This window comes from Microtus oregoni, unplaced genomic scaffold, assembly GCF_018167655.1.
Source record: "Microtus oregoni isolate MIOR12 unplaced genomic scaffold, Mior012 000046F_ref0000063, whole genome shotgun sequence".
Taxonomy (NCBI): domain Eukaryota; kingdom Metazoa; phylum Chordata; class Mammalia; order Rodentia; family Cricetidae; genus Microtus; species Microtus oregoni.
This window is the reverse complement of record NW_024543220.1, coordinates 5,008,759-5,034,823: the sequence shown is the minus strand read 5'-3', so window position 1 is coordinate 5,034,823 and position 26,065 is coordinate 5,008,759. Positions and strand designations below refer to the sequence as shown.

The window sequence follows — 26,065 nt, the reverse complement described above, 5'->3', positions numbered from 1 at the left end:
GCATTTTATTAGGAGCAAATATTAACAAATAATTGCTTCCAAAGAGACTATTAAAAATCTATTGTCAGATTCTCACAGGCGCTAAATCTTCATATCTGCTTAGAGAATTGATATTTTGTTAATTATTTTAAACAGTTTACTCACAGTATCTTTGGCCTTTCCGTAGTATTATATTTATTGTAATTTAATAATATTTTCTTCTGTCTTTAATACATTCTATTTAATTTTCCATTTTAGAATATCTCCTGGATATATTTTTCTTTGCATTCAGCTCTTTATTAAAGACTCTTGCTGTTTATTAACTTTATAAATTTGTTTAAGTTTATCCCTGTGTAGGTTTGAACAAGAATAGCCTTTATAAGCTCTGGTATTTGAATATTTCAATGCCTAGTCAGTGGTGCTGTCTGAAGATTTAAGAGGGACATATGTAAATGGAGTATGGTTCAAAGCAAAATCCTTCTTCCACTTCTAATTCACACTGTTAGCCTTGTGTTTGTGGTTTTAAGATGTGAGTTCTCAGCTCCCACCTGCCACCATGCCTGCTCTGTGCCACAGTGCCTTCCTCTGAACTGTAAGCCAAAATAATTCTTCCATCTGTAACCTTGGTCATGGCGTTTATCACAGCAGTAAGAAAACAATTAGACTAAGTCCGTTTCTGCTTTCTTCTCATTGCTCCTTTGCAATTACAATGTTCTTGCTCTCTCAGAGTACTCATCATTGCCATGGTTCTCCCTGGAGCCCGGCTATCATCTTGACTTGGTTGTTCTGTATATCCTTGTATATCTGTAGGCCCTGGTTGACTTTTCACATTTAGCACTGAAAGATTTTGTGATTATCTGTGACTGGTATAGCTTTCATTTATAGTTGTGTAGAATTAGATATCCATAGAAATTCTTTCCTAAAATATGTCTTCACAAATTCTTGTCACATGGTTAGCATTAATATATATTTTTCAGGACACATGAATTTTTATTAGCAGTGAGGTACTTGAAAAACTCCCTTGTGTCAAGGGCCAGAATGTGATTCAGGTACCTAGCATTTCTCCATAATCTTTTAAAAATAACTCAAACAGTTGAACAAATCAATTTTATAATTAATTTTATTCAGATATATTCTAACTTATTCAAAACAGCTGGTGGTAGTATATATTGAGAAATGAATGGGAGTTATTTCAGTCAATAGGTTAATACCAATTGTGCTGAAAAAAAAACCCTGAGGATTCATTTTCCTAAAAGTACTACATTGTCTTGAAGTTAACTCAGTGTGTGTGTGTGTGTGTGTGTGTGTGTGCACGAGCGCGCGCACGTGTTTACATGTGTGTACATGTGCAATGCCAGGAAAGCACTCATAATTAAGCTTAGCCCCATCGTAGAAATTATTTTAAAAGACTTGTAAAAGTTAAATTATATTATAAAAATAATTTGTCAGTCAGGGAATATTCAGGTATTCAAATCATAAAATCTTTAAATGCTAAAATTTCCCTTCATTTCTGAGGTTTCTAAGAGAAGAAAATAGTAACTTGCCTGCATCTTTCTTAGTTCTTAGCTAGGATGCTTATAGCAAGAGACAGACCAGAGAGGAACACACAGAAGTTTATGGACTTGTACATTACATAAATGGAAGTAAACTCAAGGGAAGTAACTTGGGCTTAGCTCTTGGGTTTATATTTTATCTTCCAAAAAGAACAATAAGCTTTAAAGAAGTGGTAACTTTTATAGTAGAAAAAAGTCTTCTTTCTCTAGGGATGCAAATTGTAGGAGGGCAGAAAGGGTTAGCGAGTGTGATGCTAGTGAGCAGTTTAGTAAAGCTTCTTCGGTATATTCTCAGGTACAACCTCCAGGCTGGTAAAGACCCATGGTCATCTTGAACTTCTAGTGTCTTGTCCGTTCTCATGTAGAGGGAAGAAGAATGCTCATTAGTATTTATAAATTAGTGTCCTATTTGAGGATACCATGATGAGTGCAGACTGTTTAAGAAATCTATGTCTTCTAACAGCTTCAACAGTCCTTAGTCCAGATGCAGGATTTTGGAGTTGTATCATGTCCCGGTGTCTTCTTTTCTTCATCTTTAAAGGTCATACACAGCATTTCGTACTGCTGGCACATGAGTTTGTGCTGATGGACTATGAGAATATTTTTCTATTTTTTCTGTATATTTTATTAACTATATATACATATATATACATATATATAAATACACGCAGTGTATTTTGATGATACTATTTCACCTCCTTCCCCACCTTACTTCATTTTCTCTCTCAATAAAACAAGAAGTGTAAAGTGATAAAAAAAAAAACCAGACCAAATCTAAACAACAAAGAGCATGTGCATGCTCACATGCACGTATGTGGACAGGCAGACAGACAAACACACACACACACACACACGAGACTAACTACTACTGAGCATGAACCTGTCCTGGTGTGCGCTGATATACATGTGTCACTATGTTGAAGAAAACTCATTTTCTCTCTCCTAGCAGAGACCTATTGTAATAGTTTCTACTTAGTGGTGTGGCACTACATCCTCTTCTCTTCTTTCTGCTGGAATTATGTCCCGACTGAATTTGTGTAGATCTTGTATAAGCTGCCCCCGTCTCTGAGACTTCATATTTGCATCATCCCTGTCGTGTCTGGAAGACACTTTTTTCTTGGAGTCACCCACAGACTCTGGCTCTTACAATCTTTCTGCCTCCTCTCTTACTCCTAAACTTCTGAGCCTTGAGGGGAGGGGTTGGTGAAGACATCCCATTTCAGACTGAATACTTGAAAGGAAGTCTCTAGCACTCTACATATTGACCAGTTGTGGGTTTCTATTGATTCTCATTCGTTATAGGAATTTTCTTTGATGTGGATTGAGCGAGGCACAGATCTATAGGTATAGCAGTTTTGTCGTTAGAAGTTAGTTATTTTATTACTATGTGTCCTTATCAGAATAATACTAGGTTTTCCCCTTGGTCCCTGCTCTGTCTAGTCCGAGGTTCTTGGCCACTGTTGCTGTGTCAGACACGGGTTCCATCGCATGAAGTGGGTCTTAAAGTGGTCGGCTGTTCTCATAGCATCTGTACCGCTACTGCACCAGTTATCTCTTGCAGTCAGCTTGCTATTTTATAGACCTCAAATTTTTAGCTGGAAGATATTGATGATTGCTTTTCTCTTCCAGAAGCATGCAGAGTATCTTTCAGCACCATAAACGCTTGTCTAGAGAAAGAAAGCTATCTGAGAAATAGCTCAATTTGTCAATGTTTGATGGCACAAGTGGCACCGTCTGCAACAGAGTCTTGCCATCAGGTTGTGGGGAGGGTAAGCAATAGCTTGGCAATAGCTTATAATGTTTGGGCTGCCTATGGGACCCCTTTGACCAATGACTCAACATAATATAACCCATTCCTGGTACTCAAGATTTTTGGTAGCAAAAGTGTCTAGTTGGGGCATTATCTTCTGAATACTTGGTGACTCCATTTAAACTCCTTTCATATATATTGATATTATTTTAGGAGGCTTCTAGAGCAGTGGTTCTCAACCTTCCTAATGGTGTGATCCTTTAATGAAATTCCTCATGTTGTAGTAAACCCCAACTATAAACTTATTTTCATTGCCACTCCATAACTGTGATTTTTCTACTGTTGTGAATCATAATGTAAATATCTGTGTCTTCCAATGGTCTTAGGCAACTTCTCTGGAAGGGCCATTTGACACCCAAAGAGATCATGACTCATTACTAGTTGAGAACTGCTGTTCTAGAGTATTAGGTTTCAATATGGCTTTTTAAAAGGCCTTTCCTATTAGCTGCCCTACCCATTAATCCCTCCTTTATTTACCCTTCTCTCTCATTCCCCTGTGTAATCCTCTTATTCATATTTCCGCTTTATCTTTTTTATCATTAATACATTGTGTTTCCCCTTCTTTAGAGAACCTCCCCCCTCCCCCCCGGTCTCTTTATAGCTACCTCTCTGTAGTTGTTTGAAATGAAATGTGTAGATTTAAAGTTTAAAAGCTAACACCCACATATAAGAGGAAAAAAAAATTAGTGTGTGTCTTTCTGACTCTGGATTATCTCACTCAGTCTGATTATTTATAGCATCATCCATTTTTCTGAAAATTTTATTTTTTTTCTAACAGATGAATAATATTACATTGTGAAAATGCATCACATTTTCCTTCTCTATTCATCAATTGATAAAAATCTGGGCTCTTTCCAATTTCTGGTTATTATTATTTATAGAACATCGATGGACATGAATGAACAAAAATCTCTGAACTAGAACATGGAGTCCTTTGAATATATGTCCAATAGTGGTATAACTAGATGATGTTGGATTCCCTTCTATATGCTGTGAATATTTTTTTATTACCATTGGTTAATAAAGAAGCTGCTTTGGACTATGGCAAGGCAGAATGTAGCAAGATGGGAAATCCAAGCAGAGATAGAGGAGGAAAGTAGGTGGAGTCAGACAGATATCATGTAGCTACCGAAGGAGAAAGATGCCAGAACCTTGCAGTAAGCCACAGACTCGTGTTAATACACAGATGAATAGAATGGGTTAATTTAAGATGTAAGAGGTAGCTAGGAATATGCCTGAGCCACTGGCCAAATAGTGTTCTAATTAATATAGTTTCTATGTGATTATTCGGCTCTGGGCACTCGAGAAAGTAAAATGAAATCTTTGTTTATAGCTAGATATTCTGGTAAGGTTCATTTTAGCTTTTTGAGGAACCACTACACTGATTTCCATATTGGCTGTGCAAGTTTACCCTCATAACAGGCATGATTACATGTTTCCTTTTCTCCAGATGAGGTCCCATTTATTAAGTGTTGTTCTTAATGCCCGTGCTGTCACAGTCCTGTCTAGAAAGTGTTTTCCTGATTCATTGAGCTCAAGTGAATTTCCCATCTTTTTATGAGACTCTGTGTCCGGTCTGAACAGTGAGGTCCTTGGTCCATTTGGAGTTGAGTTTTGTGCAGGGTTATAGATTTGGATCAATTTTTATACTTCTACATGTAGCCATCAGTTTGGCCAGCACCATTTGTGGAATATGCTGTCTTTTCTCTTGTGTGTATTTTGGCTTTATTAATAAAACATCACATGTTGTAAATGTGTGGAATCTTCAGTTCTGTTCCATTGATCATCATGTCTGTTTTTTTATGCCAAAACCATTTTTATTACTATAACTTCGCAATACAACTTGAAGTCTGGGATAGGGATACCTCCAGGAGTTATTTCTTTTATCATTTCAAGTTTGTCTTAGGAATCCTTTTGTGTATCTCTTTTTTGTGCCTCAATATTGAAGTTTAAAGTTGTTTTGTCAGCTTCTGTGAAGAGTTATGTGATTTGATGTATATTGCATTGAATCTATAAATTGCTTTTGGTAGGATGAACATAGTCACTCTATTAATCATACTGATTCCTGAGCATGTGAGATCTGTGTTTTCTTTATTTCTTCAACCATTTAAAGTTTTATTATATAAGCTTTTTTATTTGTTTGGTTAGAGTTATTCCAGGATATTTTTTGAGGCTGTGTGATAGGTGTTGTTTCCCTAATTTCTTTCTTGGTATGTTTGTCATTTGTATATAGAAAGGCTTCTAATTTTGCATGTTAATTTTGTGTCCATCTACATTACTGAAAGTATTTTGAGACGTAGAAATTTCCCAGTAGAGTTTAAAATCAAATCATTTGCAAGTAGGAATACTTCGATTTTTTCTGTTTTCACTTGTGTTCCCTTATCTCCTTCAACTCTCTTACTGTTCTAGCTGAGACTTCAGACACTCCTGAGTGTATATGGAGAGTAGTGGCAGTGCTTTGAGTTTCTCTCCATTTAGGATGGCGTTGATTGCAGTTTGTTTTAAATTACCTTTATTAGATTGATTTATGCTCTTTGTGTCCTTGCATCTTCAAGTACTTCTATCATGAAAAAATGTTGAATTTTTTTCCTAAGGTCATTTCCACAGCCAACAAGATATTCCTATATTTTTGTCTTTTAATTTTTTTTTCTGTTTTTGTGGTGGATTATGGTTATCTATTGACTTATATTTGTTGCACAATCCCTGCATCTCTGGAATGAAGCCAACTTAATCAAGGTAGATAATTATTTGAAATATTTTTGGATTCAGTTTGCAAGAATTTTATTAAGAATTATTGTTTCTTATGAGGGATGTTGGCCTATACTTTAATTTTTGGTTTTTGGGGGAGTCTTTTTGTGGTTTTGGTACCAGGGTGATAGTGGCTTCTTAGATACTTGATCTCCCTTTTATTGGGGAATATTCAGTTGGTTAGTTGCTGTTGTCCCAGCCTGTGGACCAAGGATAGATAATGCTTGGTTTTTAATACTGGGAAGAGCCTGGTACAGAATCCTACTAGTTACATACCTGAAGTTCTTGTTGAGCTCTGGGCTTAGACTCTAAGATATCCTCGATTGGTCCAGTAGGTGGCTATCAGACAGAGGGAAGGGTAGCCTCTGGAGTTCTCTCTAGCAGGATTTATCTGGCTGCATGATGGGCATCAGAAGCAGAGCTAGGGGTACTCTGGCTATAGCCACAGATGGCAGTGAGTCCAAAGGGGATGGTGGTCTTGGAGGAGGAGTTGAGGTGGATTATTTTTATGGACCTGTATATATCGGCAGATGTGTGAATTAGCAGCTATAGGTATAAGAAGTCAGTAGATAGTCCAGAATAGAGGGGTAGAAGTGAGGACACTGGGTTCTGAGAATCTTTCATTTAGTCTTTCCATGTGTTTCTAAGTGGTTTCAGAGTCCTGAAATAGGACATTGGCAGAGTTATGAAAGAGCAGCCAAAATGCACTGTAGGCAGACTTTGATAAGAAATGATCAGACTCTGTGTGACAGCTTGCTAATGTTACCTTAGGCAAGTGACTTTTCAAGCCTTAGTATTCTCTAGAAAACAAAAAAAAAAAATTCCCTATGATTTTTAGATAGAGGAGTGTCTCTACAATACTTTGGTGCCTAAATTTTTGCTTTTATTCTTATGTTTACTGATGACTGACCGAGCTTCTGCTCTGCTCCAGGCAGTAGGGATGGATACATCAGGGAATAGATGGTTTTTCCCATTGAATTTCCTTTCTATGGGGGATCTTATTAATGGATAAACATAGAATGTATATGTAATAAATGTATGGCAAACAGTGTATGTAACAGTGGGGTATGTGTAATAAAGCAGCAGTTCTTTCTTGTTTCCTTGAGGATGCCAATGAGGAGACAGATTTTTAAAAATTTTCGTTTATAAGGTTCATTGAAAACAGTCTTGTTTTGGAACAGAATGAAGGCTTAGGTGGTATTCTTCATCTCTGTCTGCATGTGCTTTTTGGCAGCTGTGCCACTGAGTAGTAATAGCACAAGATGTCATATAGCACAGCCCACAACAATCCAGCACATATAACAGATTACATAGAGAATATTCAAGCAGATAAAGCAGAGTTATGTTGAAAAATAGTGAACCATATTATTCATAAAAGTTATAAGTGATTATTTCATCTTACTGAAGAACTAAAGTATCTTTGTAAAGTCCTTCCCTTGGGTTTGGATCATTTCCAGGTGTATGTGGATGGAGGCATGGTGATGAGACAGAGTTCGGATGGAAGCCTTCCAGGCACTGGCAACAATTGGGGGTTTTTGTAATTAACCTTCCCTGAAAGTCTTAAGAGTACTTTACTCTTCCTCCTTGAGATTCAGTGAGTGACTTTATAAGAATGTCATTGACAGAAATAGAATTCAGTCATAGACGGCTTAGAACTGGACCGTTTGATTCTCTGAGGGAGGGATGCCCGAATGAACCTGCCATAACTTGTCATTCCTCTTTCTCCCCTGTTTACCTCAATTCTATTCTAAAATTATGGTCCCATTCTGGCAAGGTGGAGTGTTAGGTCAGCCAGGTTTGCAAGGGACAGAAGTCTTGAAGCTTAATTGGAAAGCAGTTGAGAACACACTTAGATTATTATAGTTTTGATTGTGAACACATGCACATTTTGAGTTTGGCAGGCCAGTGTTTTAACACAGTTAATAGCACCATGAGCAAGTGACATTTCAAGTTCATTCTAGGAAAAAGAGTTCACCTTGTTCCAGGTCCTGTACTGCATTTTGAAGATAATAGGAATCATCAACCTATGTTTTCTGAGTGTGTAAAGCTTGTAAAATGTTGATTGAGAAGTCATTATCATTAATGTAGACGAGGATCTAATGATGCAAGGGGAGTGAGATATCTTAGATCTGCTGAGGGTTTGCTTCCTTAGTCTTGGTAGAGCTCTTTCCATGTGTATTTAGTTAACCCTCCATTATGATAGTCCACAGTGCTGTAAGCTCAGAGATGTTAAACATAATCCCCACGTATCTCAAAGTCATACCACTAGTAAGTGACACAGCAGAGATTTAACTGATTACAGACCACATGTTCTTTCTGTTTGTTTTCTTTGTATAACACTACCTCCTGGAACTCACTTTGTAGACCAAGCTAGCCTAATTCTTAGAGTCTGCTTGTTTTTGCCTCCCGAGCCCTGGGATTAAAGTTGTGCATCACCACCACATTTGACAAACCCAGTATACTTACTAAATGATGTGTTCTGAAGTGCATTCAACACAGACAAGAAACCAAGAATGAGGACGTGAAAACAGTGAAGGAACCTAATATGTTCATAGAGTGGTGAGCAGCTTCTGGAGTGGATCTGAAGTAGGCTGGAAGCCTAATCCCTGAGATGGGCCCTGTCAAAGGGGACATTCCATTCTGTATCCAGTTTTGCTTTTGGTCTGTATTATTGAGTCTCTACAATAGGCAGTGTGCTGGGTGCTAGGGAATGAGAAATGAGCACATGCACTATTGTTCCGAAGCTAGCTCTAATTAATAATTATGCTGGTGTTTTTTGCTTTAGTTTTCTGCTTTGTTTGCTTAGAAAATATTTCTTCAGCTTGTCTTTATGGAAACTTTCATATTTTGAAACATTTATAGCTTCATAAGTGTGTTTAAATGTATACATTCTGAGCTGGGTAATAGCACACTCCTTTAATCCCAGCATGTGGAAGGCAGAGGCAGGAGGATCTCTGTGAGTACGATGCTAGCCTGGTATACAAGAGCTAGTTCTAGGACAGGCTCCAAAGCTACAGAGAAATCCTATCTCAAAAAAAAAAAAAAATCACAACCAAAGAAAAAGCCTGCATTGTGGTGTTAGTGTGTCTGTGGATACTTATTGCTTCTCAGGCAGCAGCATTGAGAGGTGGGCCTTGAGCCTCTGTTCATGTGCCCCCTTCTGCCATGTAGCACAATAGTGTTTAGCTCTCACTTCTATGCCTCTCTCCATGTGAGAGGACAGCAACAGAGAATCCGAGAAACCAGATTTCAGATGCAAGCATTCTGGGCTTTATTCTTCCAGCTGAAGTCTAACTCATTATTTCTAGATGCCTATGGTGACTGTGATATTAACAAAATCTTCATTGGTTTTGGATTTCCTGCATTTTGCATGTCATTCTTTATGCCATTGACTATGTAATCAGAATTCATTCATCATTCCCTCTTCTGAATTTATATTTTTTTATATAATATATATAATCTGTATATTTTTGTGTTTACAAAATACTAGTAAAACCCACTTTGATTTTTATATAGATGTGCTTTGATCATGTAATGGTGTAGCATGCAATCCATGCCAATTAAAGCACAGTGGGAAATCCCCTGAAACTGTAATTATTTATTGTTTCTTTTGTTCTCTCAAACTTAAAGTCCCAATTGGTCACTTACATAGTTCCAATTAAGCTTCATTCGATCTTCTTCTAATTATAAACATTGAGATGGCTTTGTAGTAAAATAATCTCTAAGTAATATCTAAAAATAAAAGAAATATTTTCCACTTAATAAGTACTTGTTTTCTGTCATGTTGTATAGGAAACCAGTGGAGTTTTGAAGGCTATCTGTCTGCTTAACTGTCCTCACCAAAACTCCCCAGCACAGAATAGAATTCCTAGAAAGGGCATAGGCAAGGATTGGCTTTTCATCCTTGAGTCTGCTTTGCCTTTCTTCTAATTATGTGGTTGTGGGTCTATGTTTGTTTTGTTTTGTTGTTTTTCTTTTTGGTGTAGTTAGAAATGGGTTTGGGATGTAGGAGTAGCCAATTCTATAGTCGTTTTGTAAGCATGTTCTAAACACATATAGCTTCTGTCATAGGAAGTGTTCGAGACTGACTTTTCAAGTGTGAAGAGTATTTTGGGCCCAGCTGTCAACACATCAAAACTGATGTGATAGACTATAATTTCCAAAGACTTTATGATGGACCCTTTGGGTTATGGCACTTTGTCTACAGTTTGCTGCGAAGTGACTTTTTTGATTTTTTTGATTGACAGGAAACACAGTTTATTGTGGTCCAGATCATCAGGGCAAGGGACAGTTGATGGAAAACAACTGTCAGTACTTCAAGTATGCCTAGATGAAGAATTAAACACCATTCATTTGGGCTATGCAGTGAGAATGTTTACTGGTAGCAAGAATATTACTAACCTTTCAAAGGTAAAAAAAAAATCATTCTGTAGGATGGCCTTCTACTTTCATAGCCAGAAAGATTCAATACTTTGCTACCTTATGTCCTCTTTCTCCTTTTTCCTACACAGTAGAAACTTACTAGTTGTGAAATATAACATACATTAATAGCCTCTATGGATTCTTGTGAAAATGTATTCAGTCATTTTCTCTATAATGGCCTAGAGTGTAGAATAGCTAAACATGGACAGGGTCATTTCTGTTGTTCCATCGGAAATAATGCTTTCAAATGGAAGCTGATTGAAATCTTTTTAGATATGTTCATACTTTCAACCTGAAAACTTGAGTGATAATAAACAGATATATGGTCAAATTTGTAGGGATCAATAAATGTTTTGTGGATTCATTGATTTTTTAAGTAGATGATATATATATGATATATATATATATATATATATATATATATATATATCTTTAAAGAAAAGTCAATTTGTTCTCAATGAAAGTATCTCCTAGCTCTTACTGACATAGCTGCCCTTCTGTAGTTCAGTCAGATAGTCTTGAGAAGTAGTGAGGAGAGCAGCACTTAGCTGTGTGAAAGCAAGCTGAGTGTTGCTCTGTCCTGGTGTCCTCTCAGAAACATTTTATGCACTGATTATTGGATGGGGCTGCTCAGGGCTTCAGGATGTAGACGGAACAGTTGAGTTTTAGAAGGGGATAATTTCATTCTGCAAGGAGTTTTATTAGGGAAGCATCCAAAGGACAGAATGTGGACAGATTGGAGAGAATATTTTCTGATTAAAGGAAGTATCTGGAACTAATTTATTTTAAATGAACATAAAGTCTTTCTTATGTTGGAAGAACTACTCAGCAGATATTTACTGAGTGCTCACTATGTTTGTGCCCCTGTTGTAGGTAATGGATTCAGGATTTATTTTCTAGAATAGGGAGATATTATGAAAAACAGTGAATAAAAGTATTATTGATACATTTATTAGGAAGAACAAGACAGATTCAGATGCAGGCAGGCACAAGCATGTGATGGAAATGCTATTTCTGACGTAATACACATACGAGACTGTAGGGATTAGCATGAAAGATCAAGAAGGATAAACCTATTACCTACTCTGCCATGAGACCAAGATGTCTTGCACAAGATGAGAGGGAATTATTAACTATTGGGTTTTATAATACAAGGCCACTGCTGGCTTTGACAATGATTGTTTCAGATGTTGGAAGATAATTTCCTTTAAAATTTACTTTTGTATGGGCTAGGGATATGGCCCAGTGGCTAAGAGCACTGACTGCTATTCCTGAGGACCCAGGTTCAATTCCCAGCAGCCACATGGTAGCTCACAACTGTAACTGGATCTGGCACCCACATACAGACATACATGCAGGGAAAAACATGAAGGTACATGTAATAAAAATGAATGGATTTTTAAAAATCACTTTTGTTGAAGACAGAGAAATGGGGTGGAAGCTGGGGGTAATAGAGGGTTGAGTAACCTTATCATTTGTTACCAAACAAAGGCACCTCATGAATAGAAGGGTAACCATTGTTATTATGCTAATGTGAGTGGAGTAAGTCATTAGTTTACACCTAGGGGAGCACAGAAAAGATTTTTCCAGAAGTGTATTTATATAACTCCTTGTTTACTCATTTTCTTATATTTGACTTATTAATTCTTCATCATCTTTTAATAATTCAATATAATTCAATTATTTTAATAGACTTGTTAGACAATTTGTTCAGAACCTTTTAATAGTTATGCTTCATACACATATAATGTATTTCCTCAGACAACTGATTTGACAGTGTTTATTTCCCTGTGTGCACTTCCAAAAAAGTTTGTGTTTAAAAGTAGTTGTTCATGAGTGCAGTGATGAGACTAAGTGCTCTAAAGTTTTTATTATTTAATTACAATACTTTCTAGATACAAGAAGATCATATTTTTTTGAGGTCTTTTTGTTTTTTTGGTTCCTTGATGAAGTTATAGTTACATGTGTAATGACCAACATGTGTTTTGGCTAAATAATTGTTTTTTGCTCCATATTTTTAAAATACAATATATATTAACTTGGCAACTTAGCAATTTATTTGACTAGTACTTCCATTCTATTATAAATGGTATTTTAATATATGTGCATTCTTTTAATCTTGTATCATTTCAAGTTTTAAAAGGTAATCTGAAGAGCTAGGGAGATGGCTCAGTGAGTAAATTAGTTGCCATACAAGCATGAGGCCCTGAATTCAAGAATTTTTTATAAATGCTGGATACTACAATCCAGCACTCCCAAAAGATAGGAGAGAGAGAGAGAGAGAGAGAGAGAGAGAGAGAGAGAGAGAGAGAGACCCCTAGAAGCGTATAGTCCGGAGAGATTCTGATTTAAAGGCTGTGGAAACTGAGGACTAACATCTGAGGTTGTCTTCTACCCTCTAAATACACGCCATAAGGATGTACTCACCTGGACATATAATTGTGAACACACATACATATGTGAACACACTCACAATGCACACAGAACGGTAATCTATATTTATAACATTTTATAAATTACCAAGTGGTTCTTTTTTCAGTCAGGTGTATTTCATTCATTATTTTTTTTATTTTCATTTTTAACTTTTTACAGGAAATCAACATTTTTATCATAGTAGTTTAAATTTAAACTATTCTTCATGATAGTGTAGTTAGCATTAAAAAAGATGCAGTAGGTCAGGAGATGTAGCCAGTATATCATTACCAACCTTGGCAATAATTTTCTTGGCACCCATCCCCAAATTTACAATTAAAGTCTGTGTTTCTATAGATCTTCCTTTTTACTTTATGCGTATGCATGTTTTGCCTGCTGAAGTCCTCAGAGTCCCAGGAACTGGAGTTAAGGACAGTTTTAACTGTCCTGTGGGTACTAGGGTACTTGGTTCTCTGCAAGAGTGGTAAATGTTTTTCAGATAAGGTCTCATTATGTACCTCTGTCCCTAGCTTAGATCTTACTATGTAGATCAGACTGTCTTCTGACTCAGAGACCCTCCTGCACCTGCGTCCTAAGTGCTGGGATTAGCGATATATACCACTACATTTGTTTTTACTTTAATTTTTTAAAATTATATATAAAACATTCAGAAAACAGAAGTGAAAACAATAAAATAAATATTACAAAATGTTGCTATTGGGGCAGAAAGGGGCTCAATGTGTGAGGGAACTTATGGGCAAGCCCAGTAGCCCAAGTTCAGTCCTAGGGACCTATGACCTAGAAGGAGGAACTGATTCCCTCAAGTTATTCTCTCACCTACACAGGACACCATGTCCTCCTTCCAGAATAAATAGATAGTAACTATGCAAGTAAAACAAAAATAATTTCTAAAAAATCTAAAAATAAAATAATGTCGTTGTCAGGACTTAATATCATAATACCAATGGTTCTCAACGTTGGTCATCCATAAGACCCTGCCTACCTGCTCATCCTCCCAGAATTTCTTCTGTCCTCTCTTCCTGCCACTTTGTTCCTGTTGGAGCTTCTGATCTTGATAAGTATAGCCATGCTTTTATAGAATGTGTATTGTCTTCACTATGTGCTGAAGGGTATTTTTAAGTTTGTCACTTTTAGAGATGATTGTATGTGAACCTAGTTCGTTTGTTAATGTGTTCTCCAGGCACAAACAAAGCACAGTGTGCCTAGTAAGCTGCAGAGGTGAGTGAGGGCACCCGTCAGCACCATATGTGGTGGCCCTTCTACTTTTCTGTATTTAACTGTACTGACTGTGTGTTTTGTGTTATCTTGACACAAACCTAGATATACTGGGAAGAGAAGCAATCAAAATAGAGAAAATGTCTCCAAAGGATTGGCCTGTGTCCAAACCTGTGGGCTATTGTCTTGATAAGTAGATAAGTGCCACCTCTGGGTTGGTGGCCCTAGCGGGGTATAAGGAAGCAAGCTGAGCAAGCTATGAGAAGCAAGCCAGTAAGCTGTGTTCTTTAGGCCTCTGCATCTGTTCCTGTCTCCAAGTTCCTGCCTTGAGTTCCTAAGCCAACTTCCCTGAATATAGACTGTATACTAAACAGCGAAATAAGCCTTTTCATCCCCCTTTTGCTTTTGGTGTTGTGATGTTTTATCAGAGTTATGTAAACCCTATGACATCAGCTTAGGTAGAAAACATAGAACTTTGTTCTGTAAACACGGGGAGGCCTCTGTACTGGTCTATATACTAAGTATTGCCTTAGTCAGGTTCTCTTGCTGTGAAGAGACACGATGGCTGTGGCATCTTTTATAAAGGGAAGCATTTAGTTAGGACTTCCAGTTTCACAGGTTAATTGTCATCATGCAGACCAGGTGCTAGAGAGGTAGATGAGGCTGATACATGGGGATCTGCAGCCAGCAGGAAGAGACCAACTCTGGGCTTCTCTTGAGCATTTTAAACCTCAAAGTAGACCCCCAGGGTCACACTTCCTCTCGCAGGGACACATTTCCTAATCCTTTCAAAAAGTTCTACTCCCTGGTGACCAATCATTTAAATCTATGAGCCTATGGGGACCATTCTTATTCAAACCTCCATAAGAATGCTGTTAAATATTAACTTCTTTTTCTGAAAATAAAGAAAAGCCCCTCACTTTTAAATTGTTCTACTGCATTTTGAGATTATTCAGTTAAAGATGTAAATAGCATATTTTTTTATCTGTGGTACAAATAATTTTTAATGTCAGAGAAGCTGTTTTTCTAGATATATGCAGGGTTATTTCCCATGTTTAAAGTTTTTAACTAAAAAAACTTGATAAAAGTACAGTTTTCTTGATATGGAATAGTATTCCTTTTTCCTTCTGGTTTAGTGGTTTTTTTCTTAGCTTTACTGTTGTGGGAGCTCTATTCGATTAGCCAATGATATTTGGAATGACTACCCATATAAGCGTGGTTTTTTTTGATAAGTGACTGGTTAAGAATGGAGGTCAGGAGGCCGCATAGCACTTTCTTGCTTGGATGTGGAATGCTTCTGACTCACCATTCGGTGACCTGGTCTGGAGCTTTTTCCATCCTTCCATGGTAGATGAACAGACAACAGTGTAGCTTCCCACTGTGTCTGTGAGTGTGTGTTTTCCCTATTTATTCCTTAATAAATAATTTTTTCCCCAAGCATCCCTGTATTCCTCACTATACTTTATTTTTGAAGTTTGAATACACTTGGGTTTTCTTTCATGGGTGTAAACAGTCTTGTCACATTGAACAATCACTAGCAATACTTCATGGAATAGTTTTCAGTCTATGTTTTGTCCTTACACTGGGATTTAAAAATTAATGACCAGACACTGTGGTACATACATGTTTCTAATCTCAACACCCAGGAGGCAGAGGAGGCCGGTAGATCTCTGAGTTTGAGACAAGCCTGGTCTGCATAATAAGTTCCAGGACAGCAAGAGACCCTTATCTCAAATTTTTAAATGAATAAGTCATAAAAATAATGGATTTTATTTTTTTTTAAGTTTTGGAAAAATTAAGGATAAGGTTTTCAATTAGCCAGCCCCATGTATAATTTCATCCATGTTAGCATCCAGTTTTATATGATATATTAGTTCACATTAATGAACCAGTGCTGATGCAATAAAGGTATGCATTATTATTTGTTCTGCATTTTACCAAGTTTCCAAAGTACATACTGTTATTTTTCTGCCCCAGTAACCTATCCAGGATACCACAGCACATGTAGTCATCATATTCCTTAGATTCGTTTTATCTGTGATAGTATCCAAAACTTTCCTTGTCTATGGTACCTACCCTTGACAGTTTTGATGACTACTAGAAAAGAGTATTGTAAGCTAGTTTTCTGTTGAAATGTATCTGATGTTTCCCTCCTGAGCCAGATTAGGTTTCCGTGTGATTTGGGACTGAATATTATTTTAGCATATCCTGGCTCAGATCATACCACGTGGTATATATATATCTGTTGGTGGTGGGTGTAATGCAGTATGTTAGGAAATCATCATATGCTGTTTGCCCTTGTAGAAAAGGGCCTGCTTATTGAAGACTTATTTCATAGGTTTCCCAGGATTCTCTGTCCTAGGGCAAGATGACCCCACTTCCAGTAGATAGACTGGAGAACAGCAAATAGCTAAGGGTAAAAATATCAAAACCGTGAGAAGATCCAGAGCAGTGGTTCTCAACCTTCCTAATGCTGCAACCCTTTAATACAGTTTCTCTTTTGTGCTGACCACTGACCAATCGTAAAATTATTTTGTTGCTACTTTATAACTGTAATTTTGCTACTGCTAAAAATTGTAATTTAAATATCTAATATGCAGGATATCTGATATGCAAAACCGAAGGAGTCTTAACCCACAGGTTAAGAACCACTGATCTAGGGGAAAAACATTTTTAACAGAGGTACCTCTCGTTTATTGCATACTATTAAAATGCCTGCAGTGGACCTGAGAAGGGCAAGACAGAGCTCATCAATGGAGAGATCACTTTGCTCTGCCTGAAAACTCTCATCAGGAACCCCAGTGTGACTCTCAGCAGGGCTTCCCCAGTCATTCTGCTGAATGTCTAGTCTCCTAATTTGATGCAGCTTTTCTTGTGCCTTCTCTCATAGAGGCTCTAATCTTTACTGACAGATGTAGGATCCCAATTTGCTGATCTTTTGCTATTTGCTATTTCTATCTACTACTTGTTAATTGTTCTTTTACTCTCACTTAGTAAATAGATAATGAGCTCACTTATTTCAAACTGAAATTCTGCCTTTTGAAGTCCAGTTTCCATATAGAATGGTGAACTTGTTCTAAGGTTTTGAGATGCTGCAGTGGAAATACCATCCCATCTCAAGCAGTTTCACTTGATAGATGTTGTCATGGGAAGCAAACAGGTATATACTCCTCACTAAGAGTAAAACATGGTGTGTTTTCCTTGGTTTTATTTTGCCTGTTTTATTTTGTCTGTTATCTCACTTTGTTAATATAGCATTTTTTTTTCTGTAAGTGTGGTTTTAAAAATGTTTAATTTTATACCGTGCAAAAAATTTAGTGCTGTATTTTGTGGTTCAGATTGTCCCAGGTTTGGCCATTGGGCCACAGCAGGCTAATTTAGTTGTCTGTTTTGTTACCCCTAGCAACCACTTCCTTCTGGTACCACTTGGTAGTCCAGGGCCATCTTGCTACTTTTTCCTTGCTTACAGAGTTACCTCTTCTTCCAGAGGCAGTGCCCCAACTATGTAGCAGACAGAAGATAGAAGGCTGTCCTTTCTTAACATTCAACTCAGGTTCACTAATCCTTACTCTTCAAAAGCTCTCTTTTAAAAAGGCCATGGTTGATAATTTGACCTTATCTTATTTTCATGTCTTAAACTTGGATCCATGTAGTTTATTGGTATATCCGTTTCTGTATCTCAGTGGCTGGAAATTTGTCATCATGTTGAAGAATAATGGTTAATTTAGGTTGTTGTTCTTTAAATGGAAAGTGTTACATATTTTTATGGATAAATGAAAATTTCCTCTTGCCATTATACCTGAAATACTGAAATTTTGTGTACAAATTACAGTATTGATTGAAAATTTGTGGTCTTTGTAAGATAATGAGAAAGCTCTTCATACTTTAAAAAAAATCCTTTTGTCTACTCCATAAGCAGCATTACTTTAAAAACACGCTAAATTCTTAGAATAAGAGTGTTAACAAGAGAAAGGAAGAAGCAGATTTGATTTTCAGTAGACACTCATACAGTTGTGACTGGGCTGTTTCTGGTGTTCACTGCTGAACTCTCTGTAGGGCCTCTTGCCTCCACTGCAGCATTCCAGAATCAAGGCCAGGACTTAGAGAGGGCTTGAATGCTTATTTTGTTTGTCACAATAAAGAAGCCTGGCAGACAATGAAATATGCAGAAGGGGAATCACGCTAACTTCGGATTCCCTGTGAGATAGCTGCTGGACTTTCAGTGGACCCATCATCCCTTGCTCCTCCGTGGTAGAATAGGGGAGAGAAAGAGACAGAAGTCAAGGTCCTCCACCAATATATGGCTGCTTGATAGAAGGATATTAATGAGGTTCTTCTATATATATGTCTTTGTCTAGCAACAGATATACAAATCCATAGGGGACAGAACATGCGCACGCGCGCGCACGCGCGCGCGCCTCCCTCTGGATTTTTTAAAGACTTTTTTCTTTTAACTTGTGTGTATGCATATATTTCCATGTATAGATAAGTGTATGCGAATACCGAATGCAGGTACCTGTAGAGATCAAAAGATTGTGTCTAATCCCTTGGAGCTAGAGTTGTAGGTGGCTGTGAGCCACCTTAATGGGTGCTGGGAACTGAGCTCAGGTTGCTGCAAAGGTAGCAATGCTCTTAACCACAAAGTCCCCTTCAGGATTTTTTCTTTTTGACTAAAATGTTTATAATGAAATATTTCTTGATTTTTACCAAAGCTGTCTTCCTAAAGTTACCTAGTAAGCACCTGGGAATCTCTTAGCAAATGTCATGAAATCACAACAGGTCTTTGGTCATGCTGTTGCTGATTTCTTGCTTTTTCTGGTATTCTGGATTATTGGCAGTTCCTATAGTTGTTACTTTGAAAGAAACCACTTTTAATTTTTCCACATTCTACTCTAATTGTTTATTGACCTTTTCTAACCTTTTATGCTCTGTAATAGTAAACAAACACAATTTTGACCCAATTCTTTGTTCTTTCAAGTCCAGTCATTTATTTGTAGCTACATCTATTTATATGCTTCTCAAATATGCAGGAAGTATTTTCAATTCATTCCTGCACTACACACTTTGTAGCTATTTCTAGTTCAATTCCAATGACACATTAAAGATTACTTTTAAAATTTATATTATTGCTAATGTCCTGCATTATTAGGATACTACTTCTTTTTCTATTGCTTCTTGAATTTTTTGAAATTATAAATATATAATAATTATATCATTTCCTCTTTCCTATTCTTTCCTCCAAGCCCTCCCTTGCTTTTTTTTTTTAAAAAAAAACTATGGCCTTTATTATCCATCATTCTTCATATACTTATATTGTTGAATACAGTCTTAACATTGTCAACATCTTATTGAACATATAACCTCAAAATTTACTTTTCTTTGTGCCCGCAGTGTGTGTTGCATAATTAGTAATAAGGTTTGTTGTATATGATGACATATTCTTTTCATTACCTTATCTTTTCCTGTTTCTAATAGTGAGAAGGCTTCCAAAATAGTTTTTCTTATTACTAAGCAATTATTTGATTTCTATAATTGAGGAGTACTTGAATAAAACTTGTGGATTCTCACCAGCTTGAGTGCATTCTTTATAATATATAAAGTTCATCATAGGACGTTAGAGGCAACTCATTCTCAAGTCACATCTAGGCTTCAAGAACCTGTTTGTTCTTGAAGTTTCCTTCTAATAAAGTTCAGAAAATAGCATTACCAATGTTTTCTTTAGTGTTGTCTGAATACTTGAATAAACGTACGTGGTAGTGTGAGTGATAACATATATATAGTTTTACATTAGAAGGATCAAAGTGAGTTGGGTTGTAATAAAAACAATAACGCAAATGAGTGTGAATGAGTGTGATAGCATACACCAGCACCCGTGAATGATATCAGTCCCTGATGATGGTAGGAGAGTATACATACACCAGCACCTGTGAGTGACATCAGTCCCTGACGATGGTAGGAGAGTATACATACACCAGCACCCGTGAGTGACATCAGTCCCTGACGATGGTAGGAGAGTAGAAAACCAGCAGCTATCAGACTCTGCCATATCAGCACTGGATATTTCTTTTTTTCTTCCTATGAAGTTTTTCTATTTTCATTTTTCAAACAATCTTTTTTTTTTATTTTACATGCCAATCCCAGTTCACCCTTCCTTACCTCCTCCCTCTTCTCCCACCTTCTGCCCACTCTGTCCTCATTCATTCCTCAGAGAGGGTTAGGCCTCCCATGGGGAATCAACAAAGTCTTTCATGTCATTTTGAGGTAGGACCAAGGCCCACCCCCCTGTATCTAGGCTCAGCAAGGTATCCCTCCATAGACAGTGAGCTCCTAAAAGCTTGTTTATGCAGTCCCACTATTGCCTAGGGTCTTTCACTTCTTTGGTTAGTGTTACCCCAAGATATTTTATATTATTTGTGGCTATTGTGAAGGGTGATGTTTCTCTGATTTCATTTTCAGGTTCTTTATCATTTGTATCTAGGAGGGCTCCTAATTTTTTTTTGAGTTGATCTTATGTCCTGTCACATTACTAAATGTATTTATTAGCTATAGGAGTTCCTTGGTAAAGTTTTTGAGATCGATTATATATACTATCACATCATTTGCAAATAGCAAATGTTTTGCTTCTTCCTTTCTAATTTGAATCCCCTTGATCTTCTTTTGCTGTTTTATTGCTATAGCCAGAACTTCAAGAACTATGTTGAGAACTATGAGAGAGTGGACAGCCTTGTCTTGTTCCTGATTTTAGGGGAGTTGCTTTGAGTGTCTCTCCATTTAATTTAAACAGGCACTACTGTTGTCTGTTGGCTTGCTGTATATTGCTTTTATTATGTTTATATATGTTTATTGTATCCCTGATGTCTTCAAGACTTTTATCATGAAGTGGTGTTGGATTTTGTCAAATGCTTTTTCAGCATCTAATGAGATGATCATATGGTTTTTTCTTTCAGTTTGTTTATATGGTAGGTTACATTGATAGATTTTTGTATGTTGAACCATCTCTGCATCTCTAGGATGAAGCCAACTTGCTCATGGTGGATTATTTTTTTGATGTGTTCTTGGATTCAGTTTGATAGTATTTTGTAAATGTACCACATATATTTATCCAGTTTCAGTTAAGGGGCATCTAGGTTATTTCCAGGTAATAGCTGTTACAAATAATGCTGCTATGAACATAGTTGAGCATGCGCCCTTTTGGTATGAGTTTGCATGATTTGGGTATATGTCCAAGAATGGTATTACTGGGTCTTGAAGTAGGTTGATTCCCAATTTTCTGAGAGACCATCATACTGATTTCCAAAGTGGCTGTTCAAGTTTGCACTCCCACCAGCAATAGATGAGTGTTCCTTCCCCCTTACTCCACATCCTCTCCTACATAAGCTGTCATCAGGGTTTTTTATCTTAGCCATTCTCCCAGGTGCAAGATGGTATTTCAGAGTTTTTTGATTTTTATACCCTGATGGCTAAGGATGTTGAACAATTTCTTAAGTGTTTTTTTGGCCATTTGAGAGTCCTTTGTTGAGATAACTCTGTTCAAATCTGTACCCCATTTTTAAATTGGATTATTTGGTATTTTGATATCTAGTTCTTTGTATATTTTGGAGATCAACTCTCTCTCCGATGTGATGTTGTTGAAGCTCCTTTCCCATTCTGTAGGCTGCGGTTTTGTCTTATTGAACATGTTCTTTGACTTCCAGAAGTCTCAGTTTCAGGAGGTCCCATTTATTAATTGTTGCTCTTAGTGTCTGTGTTACTGCACTACTGGTATTATATTCAGGAAGTGGTCTCTTGTGCCAATGCTGGTTGTGCCAATACTAAGGTTGAATATTCATAATAAAAGCATTTATCCCCTTCAAAAATAGTTTTCTTTTATTGTGAACTCTTTTCATTATACCTTCCTCAGAGAAATGATGTGTGAGAGACAGACATTCTGAACAAAAGTACGCCTTGTTGATAAACAATCTCTTCAGAAAGGAGGTTTGCTAGAGTGACTGTCATTGCAGTCCTCCTTTGTGTACATGGAGCTTATGATACAGACACAGATGATAAGTGGGGACTGTTTATCTTTGTGTGTGTTTTACCCTTTTTCTTTTCTTTTAGGAAATTTGAAATATTGCCTTGTGATTCTTAATCAGCCTTTGGACACATGCTTTCGTCATCTTTGGAAAAAAGGTAATCTTAATTCGCATTTAATTGTCTTTGAGACTGAATAACATGACTGGCACCCAATTCCATATACCCCCCAAAACAAATAGACAAGCCCCTGAAAAAGCTAAACAGGCAAACAAATAAATCAAAAGAGAAAAACGCAACACACCCAGTTCATAAAAACATAAAACCAGAAACTGTATGATATATAAATAATGACCAATAAGACAAAAACATGCCCAAACAAAGCAATATGAGACAAAAGCTCTATAGAAATAACATTGAGTTTGGTTTGTCTTAGCCATCTACTGCTCATCATGGGGCCTACATTTAAATGTGATTAATACACACAGTGAGCCTCCACTGGTGAAAGTTTGTTTTTCCTTTGTGAGCAGATGCCAACTGAAGATACCTTTTTGGTTAGGGATGAAAGCTTGTATCTTCTTATACCTCTTAGTGCTGGGACCCCATCTGGTTTAAACCTATGTAAATCCTATGCATTATTTCTTTCTTTTTAATTTAAACAGATTAAAATATAATTGCATCATTTTTACCTTTTACCTTCAACCTCTTTCAAGCCAACTTCCTTTCTAAATCATGACTTCTTTTTCTTTATTGCATATTGAATCCCAGCCCACTCTAGTGTACATTGTACTCCCCTCAGGCCATTTCCACAGCCTTTCCAATGCAATGACCCCTTTCTTATATTAGATCCCAGTAGCCTGACCTGGCTTCATTCTGGAAATCTTAAAGTTATTCACTGGGCTTCTTCTGTCCAGGTGTTGTTTTCTTATAGACTTTCTCTGCCCAAGGCTTGGAGCTTTCGGCAATTTCTTTCTCATCAAAGGAACTTCCCTGGAAACTGCCTCACACCTTGTCCTCTTTCTCTCAGCTAGTATAGGGCAGGTAGCAATGTTTTGTTTCCAGCTCAAATGTACACAACTAGATGCTCTGAAGTTTCAGTCTCTTGAGTTCTTTGCATCAGAACTTGCTACTGTACATGGCATGTGGTGGACTATCAAAGAAAGTTCCTCATCCCTTTTTGCTCATGCATACCTGCATCATGTCATTTGTCTGTTTCACAGTGTATGCCATTCCTTGCTTTTGTGTTTCTTTGTGTTCCCGACTGTTCATGCAATGGAAATGATTACCTAGTATTTAATTACATATGGTATGCAGAAACTTTATTGTTTTCATTCAACTACCTATGCCAAATAATATCTTATACTTAATTTGACTGCTACCAAATCATGGTTGTGTATCATTGCTCTACAATATTAATTTAGTAAAATTAATTTAGTAAAATGTAAGCCATGTAAATTCATAGTCCAAGAGCTAGTATCCTAATAAAAGTTACGCTTAGCATTATATAGTAATCCTAAAGCGATATTTTTTGATCAATGTTTTTTATTGATATTTATTGAGCTCTACATTTTTCTCTGCTCTTCTCCCTGCCTCTCCCCTCCCCCCTTCAACCCTCCCCAAGGTCCCCATGCTCCCAATTTGCTCAGGAAATGATATTTTTTAGGGAAGCTTATTTGTTTGTTTGTTTAAGGATAAAAAGGAGGATGTTAGGAAAGAACTGGCTTCACAGAGTTGTCCATGGACCTCCACATGTATACTGTGGCATGTGTCCTCCAGATCTAATGAGCAAATAAACAATCAATGGCCACTGAGGGAGCAAGAATTGGTTTTCTTGAGGGACAAGTTCCCTGATAGACTATATAGTCCCAAATGGTCAGCTTAAACATATGTACATATATGGAATAAATGCAGAAGAATCAGGATATAAATATTAAAAGTTATACAATATTTTAAAGGAAAATGTATTCAAAAAGGTTATTGTATTTCAGATGTTACTATTAAGAAAGTGAAAAGAGACCCACATATGGAAAGAATTATTTGCCAACTTTGTATCTGAGTGGGACAGTGTCTTAGTTACTTTTCTGTTGCTGTTACCCAGGCAATTTATAGAAGAAAGAGTTTATTGAAGACTTATATTTTCAGAAGGTGAGTCCTTGGCCATGATGGCTGGGAGCATGGCAGCAAGCAGGTAGACTTAACGCTGAAGCCATAGGACTTATTTAAGAGCTCACATCTTGAGACAGCAACCATAGACAGAGAGAGAAAGAGAGACAGAGAAAGCTAACTGGAAATTGTGTGGGATTTTCAAACCTCAGAGCCCACGCTTCTCCAAGAAAGCTGTAGCTAGTAATCCTTAGAAGCAGTTGTACCAACTGAATACCCAGTATTCAAATTCTGAGCAGAGGGGGCCATTTCATTCAAACTTACACAGATGAACACATGCCTAGAGCATATGAAGAACTCTAACAGTTGAATAATGAAAGTAAAATGTGAACCAATTAAAAAAAAAACTTAACATAGAATCTGAGTAGACATTTACCATGGAAAATATGCAAATGCCCAACTTGTTCATGCTCATGAAAAGTTGGTCAGCATTGTGGAAGTCTGAATGGCTGTGAGATACCATGTCACACATACTAAATTCTGTTGAGAATAAGAGCTGGAGATTGTTGAAAAGTCACCACTCATATACACTGCTGATAGAAATTTCAGTAGTGGAGTAACTTGTGGAAACCACTTGAAAGTTCTTTAGAGCTATTGCTTGACCTATTTCTATTCCAAGATTCAAGCATAAGAGAAATGAGAGTCCATGTTCACATGAACATCCATATTGCTCAACTACAATAAAACAATGAGGCACCAATATGTAAAAAATTGATGGAACTTGAATGTAGTCATCTAAGTGAGGGAATTCAGGCACAAAAGACACCTTACAACTCAATTACAATTAAATACCCCAAACTGTCAAATCTACAGAGATAAGAAATACATTCATGCATGCTCAAGACCATGGGGTGGGGAATTAGAGAGTAATTTAATGTTACTATCATGTTGATAAATATTCATAAGCCAATTTTATGGCAGTTGCACATTTTTTTATTGAAAAAAAATTTCCCTCCCTCTCCTCGCACTCCTCTCCCCCTCCCCCCACTCCTCTCCCCCTCCCTCTCCAGTCTGAAGAGCAGTCAGGGTTCCCTGCCCTGTGGAAAGTCCAAAGTCCTCCCCCCTCCATCCTGGTTTAGGAAGGTGAGCATCCAAACAGGCTAGGCTCCCACAAAAGCCAGAACATGAAGTAGGATCAAAACCCAGTGCCATTGTCCTTGGCTTCTCAGCAGCCCTCATTGTCTGCCATGTTCAGAGAGTCCGGTTTTATCCCATACTTTTTCAGTCACAGTCCAGCTGGCCTTGGTGAGCTCCCAATAGATCAGCCCCACTGTCTCAGTGGGTGGGTGTACCCCTTGTGGTCCTGACTTCCTTGCTCATGTTCTCCCTCCTTCTGCTCCTCATTGGGACATTGGAAGCTCAGTCCGTTGCTCCAGTGTGGGTCTCTGTCTCTATCTCCATCCATCGCCAGATGAAGGTTCTATGGTGATATGCAAGATATTCATCAGTATGACTAGAGGATAGGGTCATTTCAGGTTCCCTATTCTCAGCTGCCCCAGGAACTAACTGGGGACATTGCCCTGGGCACCTGGGAGCCCCTCTAGGTCCAAGTCTCTTGCCTACCCTAAGATGGCTCCCTTAATTAAGATATGTGTGTCCCTGCTCTCCTATCCAACCTTCCTTTATCCTAATCATCCCGTTTCCCCAAGTTCTCCCCATCCTCCCCTTCTCACTTTTCTCTCTCCATCTCCCCTTACTCCCCTCCCACCCCACCCCCAAGATCCCAATTTTT

At 37.4% G+C, this 26,065-nt stretch overlaps 1 protein-coding gene across 2 annotated transcripts in view; it reads left to right on the top strand.

The window, feature by feature from the left end:
* The window catches only part of Tpk1 (thiamin pyrophosphokinase 1), a 362,458-nt gene that overhangs the window by 35,143 nt on the left and 301,250 nt on the right, over nt 1-26,065 (top strand). For both annotated transcript variants that reach the window (XM_041634882.1, XM_041634881.1), the window contains exon 3: nt 22,258-22,329. In XM_041634882.1, coding sequence (XP_041490816.1) covers nt 22,258-22,329 — 72 coding nt within the window. The remainder of the gene's footprint in view (nt 1-22,257; nt 22,330-26,065) is intronic.